We start from the raw sequence: 22,325 nt of genomic DNA, 5'->3' as shown, positions 1-22,325 counted from the left end.
CGCGGCCTAGGCCAATTGCGCGCAGCGCAACCAAACGTGCGCTGCGAACAACGATCCCCGATCGCATCTCACTGATTGATTTGCATAAGTTTTTTACGCGATTTCATATATTGAATTCTGGCTATATCGAACTATTTCGCGATGACCGAGCTGTTCAACATATTGAGGTTCGGCTGTATATCAAATGTGGCAGGGAGCGGGAGTAACACGCATAGTACAGTGATGTACTATTGCATGGTATTTCTAAGGGGATGGTACAAATGTTTGATATAGATAATAATTCAATATGTCGAAGATGATATATTTGCAATTGACTTTACTAGAGGTAATAAATCGACACATAAGCATGCAGGCAACAAACAGAGGCAAAAGAGCACTCTCTGTTTAAGACCAGAGGGGTGTTACCTGTCTCTTGGCGTCTTGCACATGAGGCTGGAAATGGAGCCACAGAGAGAAAGCACTGCTGGCCGGATTGCTTCAAGGTCGTACGTACCAAGGTCACCCTGCAAAGAAATTGCCCCATCCGCTTGGCAAAACACTAAAGGCATCAACATAACACATGCTAATTCTTCTACTTCTTTTTTTAGTCCTAGGTTACAGACACACCACTTGTTATGCCACCAAATATACAGAAAAAGCTAGCACATATGACTATAGTAAAACCTCGTTAAACCGTACCCGCTTAAACAGTAGTTTCGTTTTAAAAGTAGTAAAGTCAAATCCCCGGCTCAATGGCCATTGAACATAATGTGTTTTCTATCCGCATAAACCGTACCAGCTTATTGCGTACGCATTGGTTAAAACATAGCGTTTACGCTTTTCGTCACGCAAACACGGCGGTGCATCGTCTCCATCGGACGGCCCGGTAGAACAACAAGCCTCAGAGATCCGAACAACGGCCTCCAAGCGCCCTGTGCGTTTGTGCGTGAAGCCACATCAACATCAACATCATTTCGATGCCGTGCCAGAGAGCGCTATTCTATGAGAGTGTTGTGGCGTCATGCTAGCGAGGACTCGCGTCCTGCCGAAGCTTGGATAAAAAAGACGCTGGGTGCTCAGCATAGAAGAAAAATTAGACATCGTCCGTGCTATCGCACGTGACATGAAGAAGTCGGCGCTGGCACGCGACAGGGATCTGCTGTTGACTACGGTGTGTGGCATTTGGAATGCGAGAAAGTTGCTCGGCAGCACTGCTGTGACCGCGAAGAGATGTCGGCTACGAGGTTCGACTTTTCGCCATTGTTGCCTCTGTTGTTGCCGAAGTGTCGACTAGCGACAGTGATGAGGAAGACACGGAAAGCGACAGCACGGGCGATTCAGGCCCGACAGTGGCAGAAGCTGTGCGTTACGTCAGCCTCATGAATGCAATCGTCGCGACGAGAACAGAGGCGCAATAACGTAACTCTATTCCAAACGAAAAGTATTCCAAACTCCGGTACCCGGCAATGAAAAAAGTGCCCTGGGGCTTCTGCAGCACTACTGCGCGCGTGCACGGAGAATACGTAACGCCAACGAGGAATCTGCCATGCGAGTGTTTGTTGAGAAGAGGGGGCTGGCTGAAAAGCTGACACGCAGCTTCAGTAAGTTTGAGGTCGCTGTCGTCGTGCTGTGCTGCTGTGCCACTGCGGCATCAAACGAAAATGATACTTTTGTCGCGCGAAGTGAATAAATACTGCAAGTTTTCCCCCCTTTCATCGCACTCTCTCCGAGTTCCATTTTCGACAGGTACATGGGCGATCTCATGCTATTCCGGTTAAACAGTACTACCGTTTAGTACGTACTTTTTCTGAGCTCCGGCCAACTACGGTTTAACGAGGTTTCACTGTACTTTGCATTTTCATGCTAAATATACCTCAACTTTTCAAGAGGGCTATTTCTTCCCTACAGCAATGATGTTGTGGCATAACATTCCCAAAAACACTGTGACAATGGCTTCATGAGTGTGCCGTTATGTCGCTGGTTTTAGACATTAGCGAGTAGTGGTGTAGGGCTTAAGAGAAGAGGAAGAGTTAGAAACGATGGAGTAGATCAAGTGAAGGGGACATAGAAATAAAACCCCTGTGCTCTTAACTGTGTTTGGTGATTCCACAGTTACTGGTAACTCGCTAATGTCTAAAATCAGCAACACGACAGAAGAAGAAAAGTTTGCCACATTTCTAAAAAATTGGCTTCTTCAGTTCGAACTAATTTATTTGTACAATCCTTAGTCATCTTGATGTTCGGATCAAGGAGGTTCCACTGGACCTCAGCGGGACATTAAAGAGCAAAACCAAGTCAGTTTAGCAGAGCACATCTTATCTTTAAGACTCAAAATGCACTGCTTTTGGCAGAGGCTAATAATAAGGAAGGACTTACCTGTGTGGCTTTCTTCATGGTATCACACACTCTAAGAAAGTCGTGAAAAACTTTGCCACCTGTGCTCCAGTTCTGGATCTGGCTACTGTGTTCAGCAAGGGGCCGCAAAAGTTCTGCAAGCTCACCAAGTTTATCTGCAAACAAAGAAAGAAGAATGAATACTACTAGTGGCATACTAAACCGTCAACATTCTGAAGTAATCATTACGTGCATACCAAAACACCCATCCAAATTTTAAAAAATTTTCTATGGTGTAGACCGCTTAGAACGTAAGTTGCACAAGTTGCAAATATGTGCATTGTAAGTGGTACTGCATTATAAAAGCATGTTTAAAAGGCTGCATACATACATATAGACCAAGCAACAGTGCATATCCTAGAATCAAAGCATGCAATCTGGACGTTTCCATATGTTTAAACTTACGGACATTGAAAGGTTAGAGATAGAGGACCTGTGTTCTTCGTATGATACAGACAAAGTAATGCAGAACGAAGTAATGTCAACTCCCCCTTCAACTTCGTCCTAACGAGGTTCGAGTGTACTTAAAAAATAAATTTGAGATCATACCATCAATGACAGCTTCTGTTGCAAGGTGATGGACAATGGTTTCATGTGCTTCATTCCAAATCTTGCCTTTGAGAAGAAAGAATGCTCTGTCTTTGAAGTTCCCTTCAGCACTAGCACGAATTGCCTGCAGTGAAAATTAAAAAAAATTGATTAGCAGAACACAAATGAATCATGATGTCTGCCTTCTTGGCATGCTTAGTAAAGAATTATTCACAGGTACCGTAAATTTAGTAAGTTGAGAATGGTAAAACAGGGTGAAAGCAACAACAATAAAACCTCGTTAATCCGACCCCCGTTGATTCGGACTTGTCCTCTGGTCCTGGCAGGCACATGGATTATTTAATGGCATCAAATTCTCATTAATTCATGTGTCTTTGGCTGCACAAGAGGTAATTCGAACAACCCTTGAAGCCCAGGAAGCCGCAAATGTGCAGTGTAAGACAGCAAAGCAGCGCTACCTTCCAAATGAAACAAAGCGGCAGAGTCTGCATCGCCAGTCATCAGTAGAAAACGAAAGGAACACCCGAACGGTTCATGTTTGTCGTTACAGCCTTTATTATTCTGTTTGCCACAGTACATAACACCATGTTGAGCGCGTGTCTCATGCTCATTCCATGGTCATCATACTGTCACCGCCACCCGTTGTAGCCATGCCGTCCCTGTAATGGTGTCGTACCATCGTCATCATTTCCTAAGGGTCATCAAATCGTTGTCATGCCGCCGTTGTTATACCACCTTTGCCATTCCATCAACATCATTTTTGGTCGCCATCCCATAGTAATCATGCTGTCATTATTCAAGTGGGATTATGGCACTGTTATCATGCTACTTTTGTCATTGAGTTGTCATGGCGGGGAAGGACAAATTTAAAGAGCGACAAAATTCAGTCACATGAAAACGGCGAAGAGTTGGACAGATATTTGCATTGCAGTGGCGTTGAAGACAGGAAACTGTTTAAATAGTGGGAGACTTGCTGTGAAAAATTCACTGAACTGTCTTCAGTTGCCTAAACTATCCTTGTATAGCAGCCACAAGAGAAGTCAACGAAAAAAACTTCAGCACAATTGGTTACATTTTTCAATAGCATAAGACATACCTAAAGACAGAGTCGATAACAATATTTTGTTATGCCACAAAAATATGTACATTTTCAGCAGCTGTCTCTGTTCAGCTGCCTCGGCAGATAGTCCAGTCATTTCTGCGCACTAGGTCTATGCATGTAGTGTCCTACAATCACTTTTGCCTTCTTGCAGAGTTTGTTGATCGCTGGGGCACACGACATCGCATCACTGATTGCCAGCTGCTGTACATGTGCAAAACAAACTCGCTGGAGCCATGGCAGTCTCCTGGCAGCCGCGAATGTACAGTCGGCTGGTATCTCCAAATCGGCGCACAGCTGTTCCAATGAGGCAGCAATGTTCACAGCCGTGTACTCTCAGGCACACGTCGCATGTTCAAAGTGAACTTTCTCATCTTGAATTTCGCCGTAAGAAGAAAACAACACGTGAGGCTTATAAAGCCCTCATTGGCACTTGAGGTCCAGATATTGCTAGCAAAAGGGAGAGTGCTTTCCAGTCTCCGCAAGTGCCTTTCACAGCTCGTATCGTACCTTTGCTCTGGTGTCGTTGTACAGGTATGGGATCAGCATGCGCGACAATTTTGGTCAAGATGGCAGGCTGTAGCCTGGCACAGCTGCTCTCATGAGTGCCTTGAATTCCCAGTTTTCTAGACAGCTGTGAGGCTGAAGATCTAAGGCGACCATCTCAGCCACTTTCTGGTGAAGTGTGTTTTCCTTCTTCCGAGACAAGACCTGCTTTCTCCGCTTAAGTGTATCACGCAGTGTCGGTTGACTCTTCAACAGTGTGTTCGCCAGCGGCATCTCTTTGATACTTTTCTGTCAAGGAAGTGTGCTGTTTCATGTGATCTTGAAAAGTTGTGGTTGTTCCAGTCAGCATTTGGAGAACACGTTCGCAAGGCAAGAGTCTTGTGTAGTGCCACCAAAGAAGACGTTTTCCTAGCTTTCTTTTCTTGCTTGCTTGGTGGCACGTGATCCACAGTTGATGCCATTCTCGGACAGCATGCTCAAGTAAGGACTTCAACAGCGCTGAGAGAGTTGCAACTAGCGCAGTGGCGCAGAAAGAGCCGGCAACCATCTTGGATACATGGGAACGGCAGGAGCTGTCGATGGCAATGCAATATTCTTCTGCTCGCAAAGCTCTTTCCCTTTTAAATTTCCAACATTTAAAAATAGTTTAGGTAACATTCTCTAGATAGTCTTATTTTATTGTATCTATTCATAGAACATAAAGGTACTGCATACAGTGGAACCCCGTTCATACGTTTTTCACCGGACCGGGGGAAAAAAACGTAACAGCCGGGAAAACGCAACAGTGAGGAAAGCTCCGAAAATGAATGAAAAAAGTGCAGCTTCAACTATAGACAATTTATTTCCACAGAGTGCGCTTAGGACTTAAAAAAAGTCTAGAATGGTGGCTTGCCGTTTCTTTCGCTCGCTATAAATCGCCACACGTATCTCAATACCCTGGAAGGCCGCATTGCTGTCAGCGTCGCTGTGAGGTGCGACGTACCTGTGGAGGAGGTCCAGAGCCGCGACGGCTTCTCCAAAGCTAGGATTTGGAAACTCCCCGGCATCATGCGGCTCGTGCTCCTTGTCGTCACCGCGCCACGGCAATGGCAACGAACGAACGAATTTCCGCGGGAAATTTTGCCCTCTTTGGCGTAATCATGCTAACGTGCTAACGATTGTTTAGTATTGCTGCAGAGCGCGCGCGTCCGAGCAGCCCGGTTGCGCGCAGCGCGGCGTGGGAGAAACGTAAACAAGAGAGGAGAGCAGGCCCGATAGGCGGAGCAACGCCAACTTCCGGTTTCACTTTAGATTCACAAAGAGTGACGTCAGGGCCTCTCCCGAGTTTCCTTCCTCCGTGAGTCGACCCGTCCAACAACCAAGCGGTGACCGTAATCACAGTGATGATAGTAAGATCATTTTTCACGAATGGCCACTTAGTGGCGGCCTCATGCGGCCTCTCGAACTGGCGTGCGGCTTCTTGCAGCCAGTTCCATAGCCAAACCCGGCCAAGCCCAGCCAAAACTAGCCAAAAGCCAAAATGGCGGTTGGAGCGCGTTGTCTACTTTAGCCCAGGCGGGTTCGGGGTGCTAAGTTGCGACGTATCATGCGGGAACGTTTTCACAGCTACAACGTAACAGCGGGGTTCCTTATACATTGGATCCTATGGAAGCTATGCCGGGACCGGATGAAAACGACGTAGCAGCCGGGAAAACGCAGCAGTGAGGAACGTAACAGCGGGGTTCTACTGTATATTGTTATAAATGAAGCACAGAATAAAGCTTGGTGAAAAAGAAACCAAAACTGCTCCTGTCTCACGGGCGTGAAGCAGATAGACTGCAATGGAGCAGACAAGACAATGTGTGCATCACGCGCATCTATCAGTGAATAAACTCATTCTTCAGAGAATGTGTGGCACACACATAATTTGTTACTTGCTCGGATGCTATGCTGAGCGATTTTCTTTGGAAGTGTTACCAGCTTTTGCAAGTTATATTTAGATGTAACTTGCAAAAGCTGGTAATACTCCAAAAGAAAATCACTCGGTTTATAGAGAACGTTAATCGGCTTTCACGAACAGATAATATATTTCTCAAGTACAGGCTAAACCGCGTAAATTATACGAACATAGATTAATAATAAATTGTTTCTAGTAATCTATGTTCGTGTAATTTATCTATGCGGTTTAGTCTGGATTTGAGGAATATAGTATTATATCTGTTAGTGAAAGCCGATTAACATTCTCTATATACCAAGCAATTTTCTTTTGAAGTATTACTAGCTTTTGCAAGTTGCGTCTAAATCTAACTGAATGCGTCACGTGATCCTTAAGGTCTGGTATGGGAGAACACAGGGAAGGAATTTCGCTTGCGAAGGCTAGACGAGGCGAGTGGAGAGAGCGTCTTGCTTGGCAGTGGAGCCTGCCTCCTGAAATCATGGGTTCGCGGCAGTGAAATATTTTTATCTTGGCTATTAAATTTATTTATTTGTTTATTTATTTACAGATACTGCAGCCCAGAAGGGCTATTGCAGGAGTGGGTGAATACAGTATGTGGAAAATACAAATCACAATACAAAAGAAGCATATGTGAGTAACATGGCTAAAGGGAGCACTCAATAGCATCCCCAAATTCCTTATGTGGTAAACAATGGATGGAACCAGGCAGGTCATTCCAGAGTTCAACAGTCCTAGGAAAAAAACTGTATTTAAAAGTGTTGGTGCGAGCGAAAAAGACAGATAAGTTTAAGTGATTGCTGTTTCTCGTGATTAGGGGCTTTGCACAGGTCAGATACATGTTAGGGGATGCATAATATGGAGAGTAAAATAGAGAGTGTAGAAGCTTCAGAGAATTAATGTGACGATGGTGGGAAAGAGGGGTTAAACTGAGCGTATGCAGATGAGATGATGGTGAAAACATTCTGTAATAGTGGCGGTATATGAAACGAACTGCCTTTTTCTGAACAGATTCAATTTTGTGGATGTCCGAAATTTTGTAAGGGTTCCATATGGTAGTTGCATATTCAAGAATAGGTCTTACAAGTGTTTTGTATGTAATGAGTTTAGTTTCTTTCGGGGCAGCACGCAGGGTTTGGGTCAGGTAACTAAGCTTTTTTAGTGCTTTGTTGCAAGTTGTTAGAATATGTTCCGACCAGGATAACCTTGGAGTGAAAAGGAGGCCTAAATACTTATATTCATATGCGCGCGGCAGAAAAGTAGATTTATAGGAGTAATTGAAATATGAGCAATTAGCATGCTTGTGAAAGGACATGATGACTGTTTTTTAAAAATTAAATGTTCATTTGCCAGAGTTCGCACCATTCCCCAAAACTTGTAAAAGATTGATTCAGAGTGTTATGATCGTTAGGTGTAGAAATGATATTGTAGAGAACGCAGTCATCAGCGTAAAGCCGAATTTTTACTGAAACAGAGTTTGGAATGTCATTAATATAAAGCAAAAGAAGCAACGGCCCCAAAATAGAACCTTGGGGTACTCCGGAAGATACTGATGCGTCAGGAGAGTTGAATGAATTAAAAGAAATTTACTGTGAACGATCATAAAGAAAACTATGCATCCAGTCAACAAGAGGGTTATTAAAGATAAGGCTTAGTTTATGTAATAGTTTAGGGTGTGGTACAATATCAAATGCTTTGGAGAAATCGATGAAGAGCGCATCTACTTGATGACCTAAATCAAGAGCAAAACTGATGTCGTGTAAATTCAGTTAATTGAGTCACTGTGCTAAAATCACTACGAAATCCATGCTGAGCGCTGCATAAAATGTTATTAAACTCAAGAAAAGTGATAATATGTTTATAAATTATGTGTTTAAGGAGTTCGCATGCATGAGAAGTTAAAGAAATGGGTCTATATTTTAGAAAAGATTGTTTCTGCCCAGATTTGAACAATGGAATGACTATAGCCCGTTTCTATGAACAAGGAACTGTACAAGTAGACACTGATTTCTCAAAAATTAATGTGAGGTATTGACACATCCAAAGCGCATAACGATGAAGGAACACATTGTTGACATTGTCTAGACTGCAGCCTTTCTTGGTGTCAAGATTTAAAACAAGGTTCAGGACTCCTTGCTTAGATATTGTAACATTGTTAATTGCACAGGACATGTTAATTGTCATGGAGTATGGAGGAATTACGTCATTGTCCTGTTTAAATACACACTGAAAATATTCATTGAATGCTTTAGCAATAGCTCCAGGATCACTCATTTCGGAATCATCTAATACAAATGTCTGGGTGGTATTTTTCATAGGCGAAATTGAGCTCCAAAATTTTTGTGGGAATATTTTTAATTAAATTAGGTAGAGTGAACTGATAACAGAAGTTCTTAGCTGCATCAATTTTTTGATGGAATTCTTGCTTCATAAAGTGAAACTGGTCATTTGTTTCAGCATTTTGTAGTGCTTCCGATGTGCTCTGGCTACTCGACGCTTCAAATGCAGTATTTCCCTTGTCATCCAAGGAAGGTCAACATTTCTTCTTCTTCTTTTTTAATGGCACATAGCGCTCTATGCAACTATGAACAATGTTTTCAAAATGAGGTACTATAGTACTGATATCACTGGTAGTGCATAACCGGGAGAATCTGTCGAATGAAATGCTTAATGTATCAAGTATGGACACATCATCTGCATGATTATAATCGTGAAAACTGGCATATTCATAGTGGCATCTTGAAACTGAAAGATTAATAGTAGCAATAACAGCTTTGTGATCGGAAATACCGTCAGTAATCTCACACTCAAAGCCACTTGTAAAGAGCGGTGCATTTAGGAAAATCAAATCTAGTATGGCGGACTCTATAGTAGGATCAGATACAATTTGTTTCAATCCAAGGGATAGTGAAAATTCAAGCAACTCTCTAGAAAGAGGGACATTATCACCAGTTACCGATAATGAAGCCCACGAAACGTTAGGTACATTGAAGTCCCCCATGCAGATTAAATTTGAAGAGCCAAAACCGCGCTCTTGGATGAACGCACGAAGGATTATTTCATTTGAGGCATGTCTGGGAGGTCGATAAAACACACCAATGATTACATTCGTTTTATTAATGTGCACCTTACACCTGATTGTCTCGATTCCAATTCTTCTTAGGGAGTTATTTCAAAAAAAAAATTTACCGTAATTTTTCTAGGGTGACCGTAAAGTGAGAAAAAAGAATTCTGTGTTGGTATATATGTACTCTTCATTCATGAATAACAACAGTAAAGAAGGAAATAAACTTATAAGAACTGAAAATTTGATGCATTGTTATAGTTCAAGGCTTTGAAAATGCGCACGCGAGACTATTTCGCAAGACTCCAATGTTCCTGCTCTTACACTAATACGTACATCCATAGCGTAATCGAACTACATAGGTGCGTGCACTCAAGAAAACTGTGTTTGTGTTCTGGTCAAAAAAGCAGAACGTGTGACAAACTGTCGCTAATCTTCATCTTATCGCCAACCAGAGGCAATTAGTTTTCGCAAGTTTCAAAAAGAAAAGCAACGGAAATGCATTCACGGCGACATCGTTCCTATGCGCGTCCCCTGAACACTAAACGAGCTAAAAACAAGCGGTTGCCCTTTGAGCGATTAGTAATGAGATAGCCATCAGTTTTGCAATTGCAAGGAGCCGAAACCGCCTACAGAACAAAGCCCAAACCGCCATTCGCCCGTGCGCACGCCAATGCGTGAGCGGTAGTACTATATAGACGCACGGGAGCGAACTAGCGCTAAAACAAACCATGCAACGAAAACTGAGAGGAAGGCGCGCAAAAAAAAGTTCCCTGTATTCCCACATAGTGGCAGCACATGACAGAAAAGGAAAAGATAGGAAATTGGCGCGCTTTTTAAACATACGGACGGCGCCGTAAATATACGGCATCGACCATTTCGGACTTCGTTCGCGGCACCGTATAAACCCCGTTCATACGTTTTTCACCGGACCGGGGAGAAAAAACGTAACAGCCAGGAAAATGCAACAGTAAGGAAAGCTCCGAAAATGAATGAAAAAAGTGCAGCTTCAACTCTAGACAATTTATTTCCACAGAGTGTGCTTAGGACTTAAAAAAGTCTAGAATGGTGGCTTGCCGTTTCTTTCGCTCGCTAGAAATCTCCACACGTTTCTCAATAGCCTGGAAGGCCGCATCGCTGTCAGCGTCGCTGTGAGGTGCAACGTACCTGCGGAGGAGGTCCAGAGCCGCGACGGCTTCTCCAAAGCTAGGATTTGGCAACTCCCCGGCATCATGCGGCTCGTGCTCCTCGTCGTCACCGCGCCACGGCAATGGCAACGGACGAAGGAATATCCGCGGGAAATTTTGCCCTCTTTGGCGTAATCATGCTAACGTGCTAACGAATGCTTAGTATTGCTGCGGAGCACGCGTGTCCGAGCAGCCCAGTTGCGCGCGGCGCGGCGTGGTTTCACGAGAAATGTAAACAAGAGAGGAGAGCTGGCTCGAAAGGCGGAGCAACGCCAACTTCCGGCTTCTCTTCTCTAGTAACGTTGGGGCCTCTCCCGAGTTTTCTTCCTCCGTGAGTCGGCCCGTCCAAAAACCATGCGGTGACCATAATCACAGTGATGATAGTGAGAGCATTTTTCACGAATGGCCACTTAGTGGTGGCCTCTCGAACTGGCGTGCGGCTTCTTGCAGCCAGTTTTATAGCCAAGCCCGGCCAAAACTCGTCAAAAGCCAAAAGGCGATTGCAGCGCGTTGCCTACTTCAGCCCAGCCGGGTTCGGGGTGCTAAGTTGCGACGTATCATGCGGGAACGTTTTCACAGCTACTACGTAACAGCGGGGTTCCTTATACATTGGATCCTATGGAAGCTATGCCGGGACCGGATGAAAACAACGTAGCAGCCGGGAAAACGCAGCAGTGAGGAACGTAACAGCGGGGTTCTACTGTATTTATGTCATTGACCCTCAAAGGGTTAAAGGCTGCTATATTGAATTTTCCGCTGGAGTGGCCATGCTTGACTTCCAGTGGCCCGCTCTATAGCCCTACAAGATTGGGAGGCACATGCTATCAATACAGCAGGGGCGTAGCCAGGGGGGCCTTATAGGGCTTCAGCCCCCCTCGAAATTTTTTCGTGTTGTCCATGCACCGTCGACCAAAGCAACCCCCGGCACCGGAAATCATTCTAGATTTTGTCTAGAATGTCTTTTTCACGCTCGAAAAGACATTTCACCGCGAACATTGCGAACTCGGGCTGGATTTCGCGGCAGCGCTCATGTACCGGGAGTCACATAACGCAATCAGCCCCATCCGAGCAAAAAGTTTCAAGGGCGTTTTGATGGCGAACGAGCTCGCCGTGGCATTTTGCGGAGGCCTCAGAATCTACGAAGCGCATGCATTTCAATTTCGAAACTTTATGGGCATAAAGTTCTCAAACTTTTCATGCGAAACGTGCATTGACATTTTAGAAGTTGTGGTTTAGCTATTCAATTGCGGAAGTTTGTGGGTTTAATGTTGTTATAAACATTTGACACAAAAGGTGGATTCATTTTTTTAAAGTCTTACATAGAAACATACAACGAGACAAGCTTAATCACACTATCAGACAAGTTGACAAAACACGCAGCGAGATCCGATGAGGCGAAGTGTCGCGGTTCATTTGTGCCGTCCTGTCGCATAAAAAAATAACAGTTTTTTTCACCTACGCCAAAGCATCTATGTCAAGACACTAAAGCCAGCCAGGGTAACTATGTTCTTATTTATTTTTTCTACTTTGACTTTTATGCGTAAGGACATATTGAGCCTCTTAATTTTTTTTATTCTCGCTACCCTATCCGCGGGGTGCCAGAGCGTATGCGTTTTTCTCGTGTTGCCCCGACCACAGCGCGGCGCACTTCGGTGCGCGTTTGGTTTTCTCTGGCCGAGTGGATTTTCGCCTGGCAGATTTTTGGGCGCCTTTTGGCTAGCAGTCGAGAGAAAGAAACAATGGTCGCTTGCCGTCATCACTGTGAAGACTCGATGAATTGCACCGCGTTCGCTTGAGCGCAACCTCTCCGGAAAGTCTTGTCTCGCCGGTGTAGGATACTGAGCACTATGCCTATGGTTCTCGGTGGACCAAGCGTCTCACGTTTTCTTCGATATTCATTCGGTAGCCACATTAGGTGCCCAAATTAGGCATTGGATGGTGGCCAACATACTCTCCTTTGGTTTTTTTTTTTTTTTCATTTCAGTGCCCCCACCCAACAATAGGAAAAAGAAAATACATTGCTGCGACGCAGCGAATTGTCACATGGTGATAGTTTGTTACTTCTCCTTTTGCAGAAAGTAATCGGCCACGGCACGCTTCAGTTGGCGGATACCACTATTATATTATTGCGATAGCAAGTATATGGGGGGGGACACACACTCCAGACGGATTCCTGCTGTCGCCGTCGCCCTCATGTTTCGTATAAAGTCCAAGGGCGATAACGTCGTGACCGCGTGCCGCATGCTGCATGTGCGAGTGAAAGCGTAGGGAATGGGTGAGCCGACGATGGTGGCGCAGTCTTGTGTGCACATGCAAAAAAGCGGGAAGCAAGTGCGCCGCCTTTCGTCGCGCGCGATACATCGGGTGGAGTGGATGGAATTGGGGCACGATCTAGGATTCTGTGAATCTGTGATTGCGCAACATGTTTATTTGCCTTGTTTGACGCATTATATACATTGACTTTTTCTTGGATATGTAGATGTATTGGAGACTTATACGTATATTTAAATATCTTGTTGCGAGGTTTTGTGTATACGTGCAGTGAACTTTCTTTCCGGTGACACTTTTTTGCCCTTTATCAATCATTTGTACATTCCATTGTATCTTCGCATTTCTAATGAACGAGGGCGAGTCAAGTGAAAGTGAGCCTACCCACCCCGCGCAATAATGGTTTGGTTCATTATCTGTAAGGCATGCGCGTAGCACACAGGCATTTCTCATTTACAAAAGTGACACGCAGGTGTGAGGGTAAATGTCCTTCTGTGCTCTCATACACTGGGTTGAACAAGGTTGCGTGACCTAATGGATGCTTCCGAAGTTCAGCAGCGTGGTGCCGTGAGGTTTTTGACAGCTGAAGGTGTTTCCCAAAAAGAAATTAGTCGCCGTATGGCTGCCGTGTACGTTGAACATTGTATTTCATTGGCCACTGTGAAGCGTTGGAGCAAACGGTTGAAAGAAGGACGTGAAAGTTGGAAAGACGATCCAAGACCGGGCCAAAGCCATCGTGCAATCACCCCCAACGCAAGTGCAAAAGTTGATGAGCTGATGAGACAAGAACGGAGGATAAGCATTGATGAACTGGCAGAGCATGTGAATATCAGTCACGGTTCGGTTCACACCATAATTAATTAAAATCTCGGTTATCGGCTCTTGTGTGTGCAATGGATGCCCAAGATTTTGAACCACCGCCAGAAGGTTCTGCGCTCCCTTGAGTCATCTGATCCGGTATCACATTGAGGGTGACGACTTCTCTGCAATTGTGATCGGGGACGAACCATGGTGCCACTATTTATTACAAGCCTGAAACACGACGGCAAAGCTTACAGTGGAAACATTCGAATTCACCACCCCAAAGAAAGCAAAGGCCGTCATTTCCGCCGGGAAGATGTTGTTGACTTTTTTTTTTTTCGATCGTCAGGGGCCATTACTGATAGAATTTGCTAAACCCGGAGAGACTATCAATCGTTTCCGATATTTTGAAACGCCGGATCGGCTGCATGTCACAATCAAGAACAAACAACGTGTAAAATTGACAAATGGGGTCATCTTGTTCCGCGACTTGGCTATGGTGTTGGGGCTCTGAGCACGAGGTCGCGGAATCGAATCCCGGCCATGGCGGCCGCATTTTGATGGGGCCGAAAGGTGAAAAGACCCATGTACTTAGATTTAGGTGCACGTTAAAGAAACCCAGGTGGTCGAAATTTCCAGAGTCCTCCGCTACGGCATGCCTCATGATCAGAAAGTGGTTTTGGCACGTAAAACCCCATAATTTAATTTTTAATTGTTCCACGAGAATGCCTGTCCACACATCGCTGATGTGGTTAATACAAAACTGGCAAAGTGCAAGTGGGAAACGCTGCAACATCCCCCATACAGCTGAGACATGTCGCCTTGCGACTTCCACATTTTGGGACATATGAAAAGAAAAGAAAAACAGCTGAAGGGAAACAGATTCGTGTCGGACGATGACGTGAAAGAGTCAGTTGCAGATCTTTTGAAGCAGCAACCCAAGGAGTTTAATGAGACGGGAATCACCCGACTCGTTAGTCAATGGGACAAATGTCTAAATGATCATAAAGACTACTTTTAAATAAAGTGCCCCATTCGTCGTATATTCGCATTGGCTCACTTTCATTTGACTCGCCCTCGTATATTTTGCAGAACGGCTTTATATACGTGCTCTCTGTTGGGACAATAATTTCGGTGCAGTTACGATACACAACCGGTGTCAGCTGCTCCTGCGTAATACATTGGAATAAATGACAGCGTCATGCATATGTACAAAAATGTAAACAAGGTTCCTGAATGACAAAGTTTCATTAACATATTTGTCCTCAACTTGTCCATTTCAGGGCCTTTCCATTTTTCATATCTGTGGCATGCACTGCTTTGCTGATTTCGAACTGATATGGGTCTAACGATCGTGATATATTTTCTTTACTTATTAAATAGACAAAAACATGGAACCATCGATATCATGCAGTTATGTTGGGCACAATTTTTGGCACATACGAGTATATCTTTTTATGAAAAAATACATATATTACTTGTTTTCACAGTGCGTAGCGTTCAAGAAATCGTTTGCAGCATCTTTGGCAATGGCGATGCAGTTATTATTGATGTATTTGATCCCTCGACAAATTGTTTAAGAGGAACGGTTAGCTCGGGCCCAACTCCGAAGGGCCTATTCAAATACATGTAAAACGCAGAAACGCTTTTCTGAGATAACCCCTGGATCGCTTTTAATGAAATTTGGTGCATTTGAGACAGAAAGTTAAATTCTAGTATGTGTTGGAAGTGGAACTTAGATTTAGGGCCTGAATATTGTTTAAAATATTTTGAAAAATTCGAAAGTGCGAAAAAAATAGAAGCACAACGTTTACAAACTATTAGCTTTGCATCAAGAACAGATATCGCGGTTCTTCAAACAGCATTTATTATAAGAGTTAAAGCGGACAAATTTGGTATGTCGATTTGTACCTTACGTGAATTGGTTACGTGGTGTACAAGGGTTCTGCAAAAGCCGTATTTCGATAATACTAGATTTTTTTAGATTCATTTGTAACATATCAATTTTCTCCGCTGTAGATGTACTATTAGATGCGATTCACACAATTGTGACATTATTTTTCATTGTTGAGTTGGAGTTTTAAACATGATAGTTTTGTTTTCTGGAAATTTCCGATCTTTTGCCAATTTTTAATAAAGAATTGACAAACTAAATAAAATATTTTGAGACCAGAAGTGAGTATATCTTAAGTTTTCCTTTTAAATGTAACAAACCTCGTCAAATTTGGTGCAGTGGTTGCCGAGAAAACCGAATTCACCTTCTACATGTATTTAGATAGGAGCACCCGAGCTAAAGCTTCCTCTTAAGGAGGAGGCCGAGTTGCAACTTGAGCCACCCCGAACGAAATTTCTGGCTACGCCACTGCAATACAGTGTGTGTGCCATTCTACTGTCTCGGAGGCCATGCCCACTCTTTCTTTAACGACAAAACACTCTAAGGGACGTCATTTTCTTTTCTCAACTTTTCTTTTTCCGGTCGGCACTATCCTCATAATCGCTTGGTGCGGTAGTTTGCAGAGAGTATGTGTGTCGGAAACGTCTTTGTGTTTGTGCAGCTTCACATTTGTGTGCTTGGAGCCATCTCCTGTGCCTTCGTGAGAGTGAAGTGGCACGAAGAAACGTGGCTTGTTTCTTCGATCTCCATTGGCGGAGATTTCCAACGTGGTGACACTCTTGTCGACTGTATACAGAGACAATGTCAGTCTTGTGCAAATCCAAGCAAAACTGATTGCCTCCAAGCATGCAGGGAATTATTAGAAATTTCTTTAAGCTGCTCTAAGCCTACTAAATTTTATATTTTTCACTGAATGAATTTTTTGGACTGTTTGATTTTTCAGACTATTTCGTATTTCTCAGTCCCCAGGAAGTCTGGTAAATCGGTTGGTGACTGTAATGAGGTCTTATTGCATAGTCTGCATAAATGTGGGGAGATGCAAAATAGGCACTTATTTAGATGTACACGTTGTCTGCACATATCTTTTTGTCTGGTATCGTTACACATGACACACACTAATGATTTATTTGGAATGAAACAGGCAATATACATAAACTGCATCTACTCCAAAGGCCACCTGTGAACCAAAGTTAACAAGCGTGTACTGCGAGTCAGATTGGTTAGACATAAATGAACTGAATAGACAAGAAACGGCACCGACAGCTTAGCCAGAAGATTCACGCATACTTGGTGCTGCCATTCACACAACACTTGGCATTTACACAGAATTTTCACGAGTGAGGAATGACCACAGACCTTGGCCTGGTAGACCCAAGCAGGTGGCACAGCCAGTTTGTCGCACACAAAGGTCTCGTCTTCAGTGAGACCAGTCTCAGGGTGGGAGCCACTGCGTGACCCCGAGGCATGCCGCGTGAGAAGCTCAGTTACGGCCTTGCGGCGACCTGCAGCACCCTCCAGGTGCAGGAGGGCAAATATTGCCCAGGGCCACAGGCCCCATGACTCAAGCTGGGCCGCAAAGCTTGTGTGCAGGGTCTCAGCCGCAGTTACAGACAGGTGGCTGAAGCCAAAGGCTTGCAACAGCTTGTGCAGCAGCCAGCTGAAAGTCAAGTGAGACTAAATTATTGTCTGCAGAAACACTTGAACAGTGAGATAACATAAATACGACTGAGTAAGTTGGTTTCAATGCATAATTGTAAATGACGCAAGAAATACAAAAATGTGAGCCAGGAAGGTAACTTTTTGAATGTGCTCTTAAGAGCATTTTTTGTTCTCTAGAGGGGCTGAGTATTCAATATCAATGATTCACTGTCACAAGTGCTCCTGTTATCCGGTGCTCAAATGTACCAAGGTGTCAACAAAACACAAACATCGGTTCCCAAAAAACTTCCCAAGACAGCACAAGACATGTATCAGTGCTCCATCCTACAAGAGCACATTTTCTCTCAAAATCTAGAAGGCTATGGAAATCTACATTCTTTCTACTGATCATCTCGCCCTGTGCTTTTTTTTTATGTTCTCTCATCTGGTCGACTAGCCTTGCAAGGTTTACACTCAGCAAGACCACGTGACCATAGAACCTTTTCGAAATTGTAAAGGTGGCTTTCTTGCATGGCAGCTAGCTTGTTTACATATAGTAAATGTCAAACTTTTTGGACTCCACATGGGCCCCGAAAACATCTGAAAAAATGAATGCATGCCTTTTACTGCCCCCAAGAGCTCGCCACAGGCACATACAAAATAGCTTTAAAGGCCTGCCAGTATACTTATTAGGCGTATCGGTGCTCGTACTGTGATACGAGACACCGGGTGTACCCGTGTATAATTAAGGGAAACATACCGTGTCCCGTGACTATTACCCCTTTCCACTCTTGGTATGCTTCACCGCGTAACACAACTCTACTGAGGCGAAGCTGACTTTCAGGAACCGGCATTGTGCAACGCGCCGTTTTTCGAGCTTGGAAGCCATTGGTGAGGATTACAAAGGCGGAGTTGGCCCCATTGCCAACAGCGGTGAATTGTTTCAATGAAAAACACGGCACCGAACAGCAGGAAGTTTAGTAGCGAACGTCGGAGTAGCTAGGCATAGTGTTGCCGCAATGGTGGCTACGGCTGCCAGCGTATCTGCGTGCGAGAGCAGCGGTTTTAGACGGCAAGATAATGGTGGTGGTGGTGGATAATGGTCGTGGTGGCTTCAAGTAATGCCGTTTCGGACCTGCGGTCATGGCACAAAGTCCGGAAAATTGGACGGCGAAGAATTCTTGCATCCGAAATTTCAGACGTTCTTATACATTGACTCTATGGGGTACGTGGCAGTGCCGCGAAGACGTCCGAAAAATCGGGCGTCCAGAAAATCGGTCATTGACTGTAATGCTGGCGTGGCCATTTTTGCAAATAACATGTAGAAGCATGGTTTGCACGACTTATGACATGGAAAATCTAGACACGTAGATGTGGCTCTTGTGAACAAACCACGCACAAAACAGAAGCCCCAGCATGTGCAACTAGCACTTTGTCTTGATTTGTATGATGACTAGCGCCACCATTACACGAGCAAATATAGAGCGCAGAGAAGTGCGTTTGTGAAATATGAAAAGGATCCATTGCATGTATAAAAGAGGGTGCGTTACTTTCATTAAACTTCCAGTTGGGAGAGCGAATTTGGGCGTCTGAACCTTTTCATTCTTTTTTTTTCTGCCATTACAATTATGCTTGAGTTAATTTCTCACTAAGTCTGTGTATAAATCAGACGTCTCAGGACGATGTGCCCCCAGTAGACCTTGTAGCCACAGCTTACAGTATGCTAATTGGACAAGAGGGGAGGGAAATACTCAAAAGGTGGTGAAGGTAAACAAACATCCGGCACTTGATAATACAGTAGATTGCAGATATATAGAATAATTGTATATATAGAACAATTGTTAAGTCCCATTGAAAATCCCGTGCAGAAGTACAGCGATGTGCTATGTGTTCATCAAGCTCCCGCTCACCGCCACATTCGGTATATTGAACGCTGCAACATGGCCCTGCAAGAATGCTTCTCCTGACAGACATGCAATAACTTCTTGCGTCGTCAGAAATATTTAATCCAACAAGTTTGAAATGTCACTGTTTTGGCAGATGCTGTCAAACAAGAGATTGAATCCAATGGGCAGTACACACTATGTAGGAAAAATAAGCAGGGTGTTCTCAGTTTTGCTCACTGCACATATGAATGGCTCGTGCAATGCGGCCCTTCGTTATCAGCAAGAGATCGCCACTCTGCTTCAAGAATTAAAAACGTTTGACATGCATTTCACAAGAAGGCATGGATTACATTCGACTGAGTGGCTCCGGTCTTGTCTTCTTGTAGACAATAGATTTCCGCAAATGTCATTTTAGGATTCCGCGAGCTGCCAAAATGAATTTGACTTCGCGGAAGTACCCCCTTCTGCCGCATTAGGTAGTACCCTTCCTAATGTGGCAACGGCCCGTAAGATTTTGCTAAGGTTGTTGCTTGGGCTAGTTGGTGCATGTTCAAAAGCAGGCAGACAGTGCTAAATTGACGGAACACAACACGAAGAAAGAACGAACAATAAGTAACAGCATCGTTCTCGTCCTTCTTTCGCCTTGTGTTCCGTCAATTTAGTGCTCTCCCCCTACTTTTGAGGCGCATAACACTCGTTGCCGTGCGATTTATGAGTCCACGCTGAACGCATTTCCTTCGTACTCGCAGTTACACGTCAGTGGGAATTAACTGGAACGTTCAAGCTGAAAGCCATACTTTCGAAACAGCGTGCGTGCAATGTCGTAAGCCTTTTTTCTTTTATCCCATGTGAACTGACATGAACATACTTTCATGCATATATAGTAGCTTGCATCAAATAATTAAATTTATATACAGTAAATTTACATTAATTTGAATTCTCGGTTAATTCGATACCGACTGAGGGTCCTGTCGGCGCTCACGCACTTTTGTTATTTCGATCCTAAAATTGCTTTTTGCCAGAACTTGACCAGTCAGCATGCACACGCATGACCCCTATAATGACCCCAATAGTGATCCCTTTAGTGGCAGCATGTCTTGGGGGCGCTCAGGGGACAGTGAATGCATTGAGCAGACGTCATCTTCCAACAAAAACTTCTACTTTTGGCCTGCCCAGGAAGATTTTCAACGAGTAACTGTAGCTGAGAAGTTCTGATTACGGTATTTATTCGATTCTAACGCATGCCTTTTTTTTTTTTTGCTTTTCAGGAGAATTGGGCCGACAACTGCCTGTGCAGTGCCATCGAATACAAAACCAAAACGGCCTTCGCAGCATTTGTGTTTTATCACACAATACACTTGTACTGCAGAGAAGCCGACTTTTAAAAACAGTGCTGCAAAGCAGACTTCAGGATCATCAATTGAAGTCATAGCACTGGATTGACAGGGATATGAAAGATGACAGGACGTCAATCCGCAGTCAATCCGTGCATACAAACCGACCAACAAAAATTATGCCTAAATACACTGCTTCATGTGACAGAGTTGTGAGGAGCTTCAATATAAACTATACCACCAAAAAACAAAACCACCAAAAAAGTAAATGCGAAAAGTACACTGCAGTGTAGGTGAAAATCACATATGATTGGAGATACAGTAAAACCTCGTTAAACCATACCCGCTTAAACAGTTTCGTTTTAAACGTAGAAAAGTCAAATCCCTGGCTCAGCGGCCATTGAACATAATGTGTTTTGTATCTGCATAAACCATACCAGCTTATTGCGTACGCATCGGTTAAAATGTAGCATTTCCACATTTCATCGCACAAACACGGCGGTGTGTCATCTCCATCGAGTGGCCCGGCAGACCAACAAGCCTGAGAGATCGGAACAACGGCCTCCAAGCGCCCTGTGCGTTTGCGCGTGAAGCAACATCAGCATCAACATCATTTCGACGCCGTGCCAGAGAGCCTTGTGGCGTTGTGAAAGCGAAGACTCGCGTCATGCCGAAGCTCGGATAAAAAAGACGCCGGATGCTCAGCATAGAAGAAAAGTTGGACATCGTCCGTGCTATCGAAAGTGACACGAAGAAGTCGGCACTGGCACGTGTCAAGGATCTGCTGTTGACTACAGTGTGTGGCATTTGGAATGCGAAGAAGTTGCTCGGGAGCGCTGCTGCGACCGCGAAGAGATGTCAGCTACGAGGTTCGACTTTTCGCCATCGTTGCCTCTGTTGTTGCCGAAGTGTTGAATAGCCACAGTGATGAGGACGACACGGAAAGCGACAGCATGGGCGATTCAGGCCCGACAGTGGCAGAAGCTGCGCATTACGTCAGCCTCATGAATGCAATCGTTGCAACGAGAAGAGGAGTGCGATAACGTAACTATTCCAAACGAAAAGTGTTCCGAACTCCGCCATCCGGCAATGAAAAAGGCGCCTTGGGACTTCTGCAGCACTACTGCGCGCGTGTACGGAGAATACATAACGCCAATGAGGAATCTGCTGTGCGAGTGTTTGCCGAGAAGAGAGGGCTGGCTGAAAAGCTGGCACGCAGCTTCAGTAAGCTTGAGGCCACCGTCGTCGTGTTAGGCTGCCGCGGCATCAAACGAAAATAACACTTTTGTCGCGTGAAGTGAATAAATACTGCCTGTTTTTTTCCCCTTTCATCGCACTCTCTCTGAGTTCCGTTTTCGACAGGTAAGTGGGCGAACTCATGCTATTTCGGTTAAACAGTACTACCGTTTAGTACGTACTTTTTCCGAGCTCCGACCAACTACGGTTTAACAAGGTTTCACTGTATATATGTTTAGCATATCTTGCACTATCATCCGTACCTGCCAGCATGCTGAAACATTTTTTTCGCCCTCTTATCTACTTAAGAAAATTGGTCAGTTTCTTATCAACATTCTTAGAGCTACATAGCAAGAGTTTTCTTTCGAACGCAACAGCGTCTTCAAGGAGGTCACTTATGGCGTCTCCTGTGCAGACAAACCTCCAAATGTTGTCGATATTACACAGCACAACCGCAAACACAGGCACGGGCATGGTAGAATCTGTGGCGTCATCCTCGTCCGAGGTGGCAGCCAGCAGTCTTGGCATAATACAACGACCCGCGCAAAACCAGAAA

The 22,325-nt window shown here is 44.4% G+C and overlaps 1 protein-coding gene across 3 annotated transcripts in view; it reads right to left on the bottom strand.

Moving 5' to 3' along the window:
- Nup98-96 (nuclear pore complex protein Nup98-96) overlaps positions 1-22,325 on the bottom strand; it is a 264,767-nt gene that overhangs the window by 2,432 nt on the left and 240,010 nt on the right. For all 3 annotated transcript variants that reach the window (XM_055073379.2, XM_055073380.2, XM_055073381.2), the window contains 4 exons: positions 17,032-17,332; positions 2,923-3,046; positions 2,356-2,489; positions 406-503 (listed from right to left, as the gene is read on the bottom strand). In XM_055073379.2, coding sequence (XP_054929354.1) covers positions 406-503; positions 2,356-2,489; positions 2,923-3,046; positions 17,032-17,332 — 657 coding nt within the window. The remainder of the gene's footprint in view (positions 1-405; positions 504-2,355; positions 2,490-2,922; positions 3,047-17,031; positions 17,333-22,325) is intronic.

The sequence above is a fragment of the Dermacentor andersoni genome, chromosome 4 (assembly GCF_023375885.2).
Source record: "Dermacentor andersoni chromosome 4, qqDerAnde1_hic_scaffold, whole genome shotgun sequence".
Taxonomy (NCBI): domain Eukaryota; kingdom Metazoa; phylum Arthropoda; class Arachnida; order Ixodida; family Ixodidae; genus Dermacentor; species Dermacentor andersoni.
The sequence above is the reverse complement of the archived record's forward strand: the minus strand, read 5'-3'. Positions and strand labels throughout refer to the sequence as shown.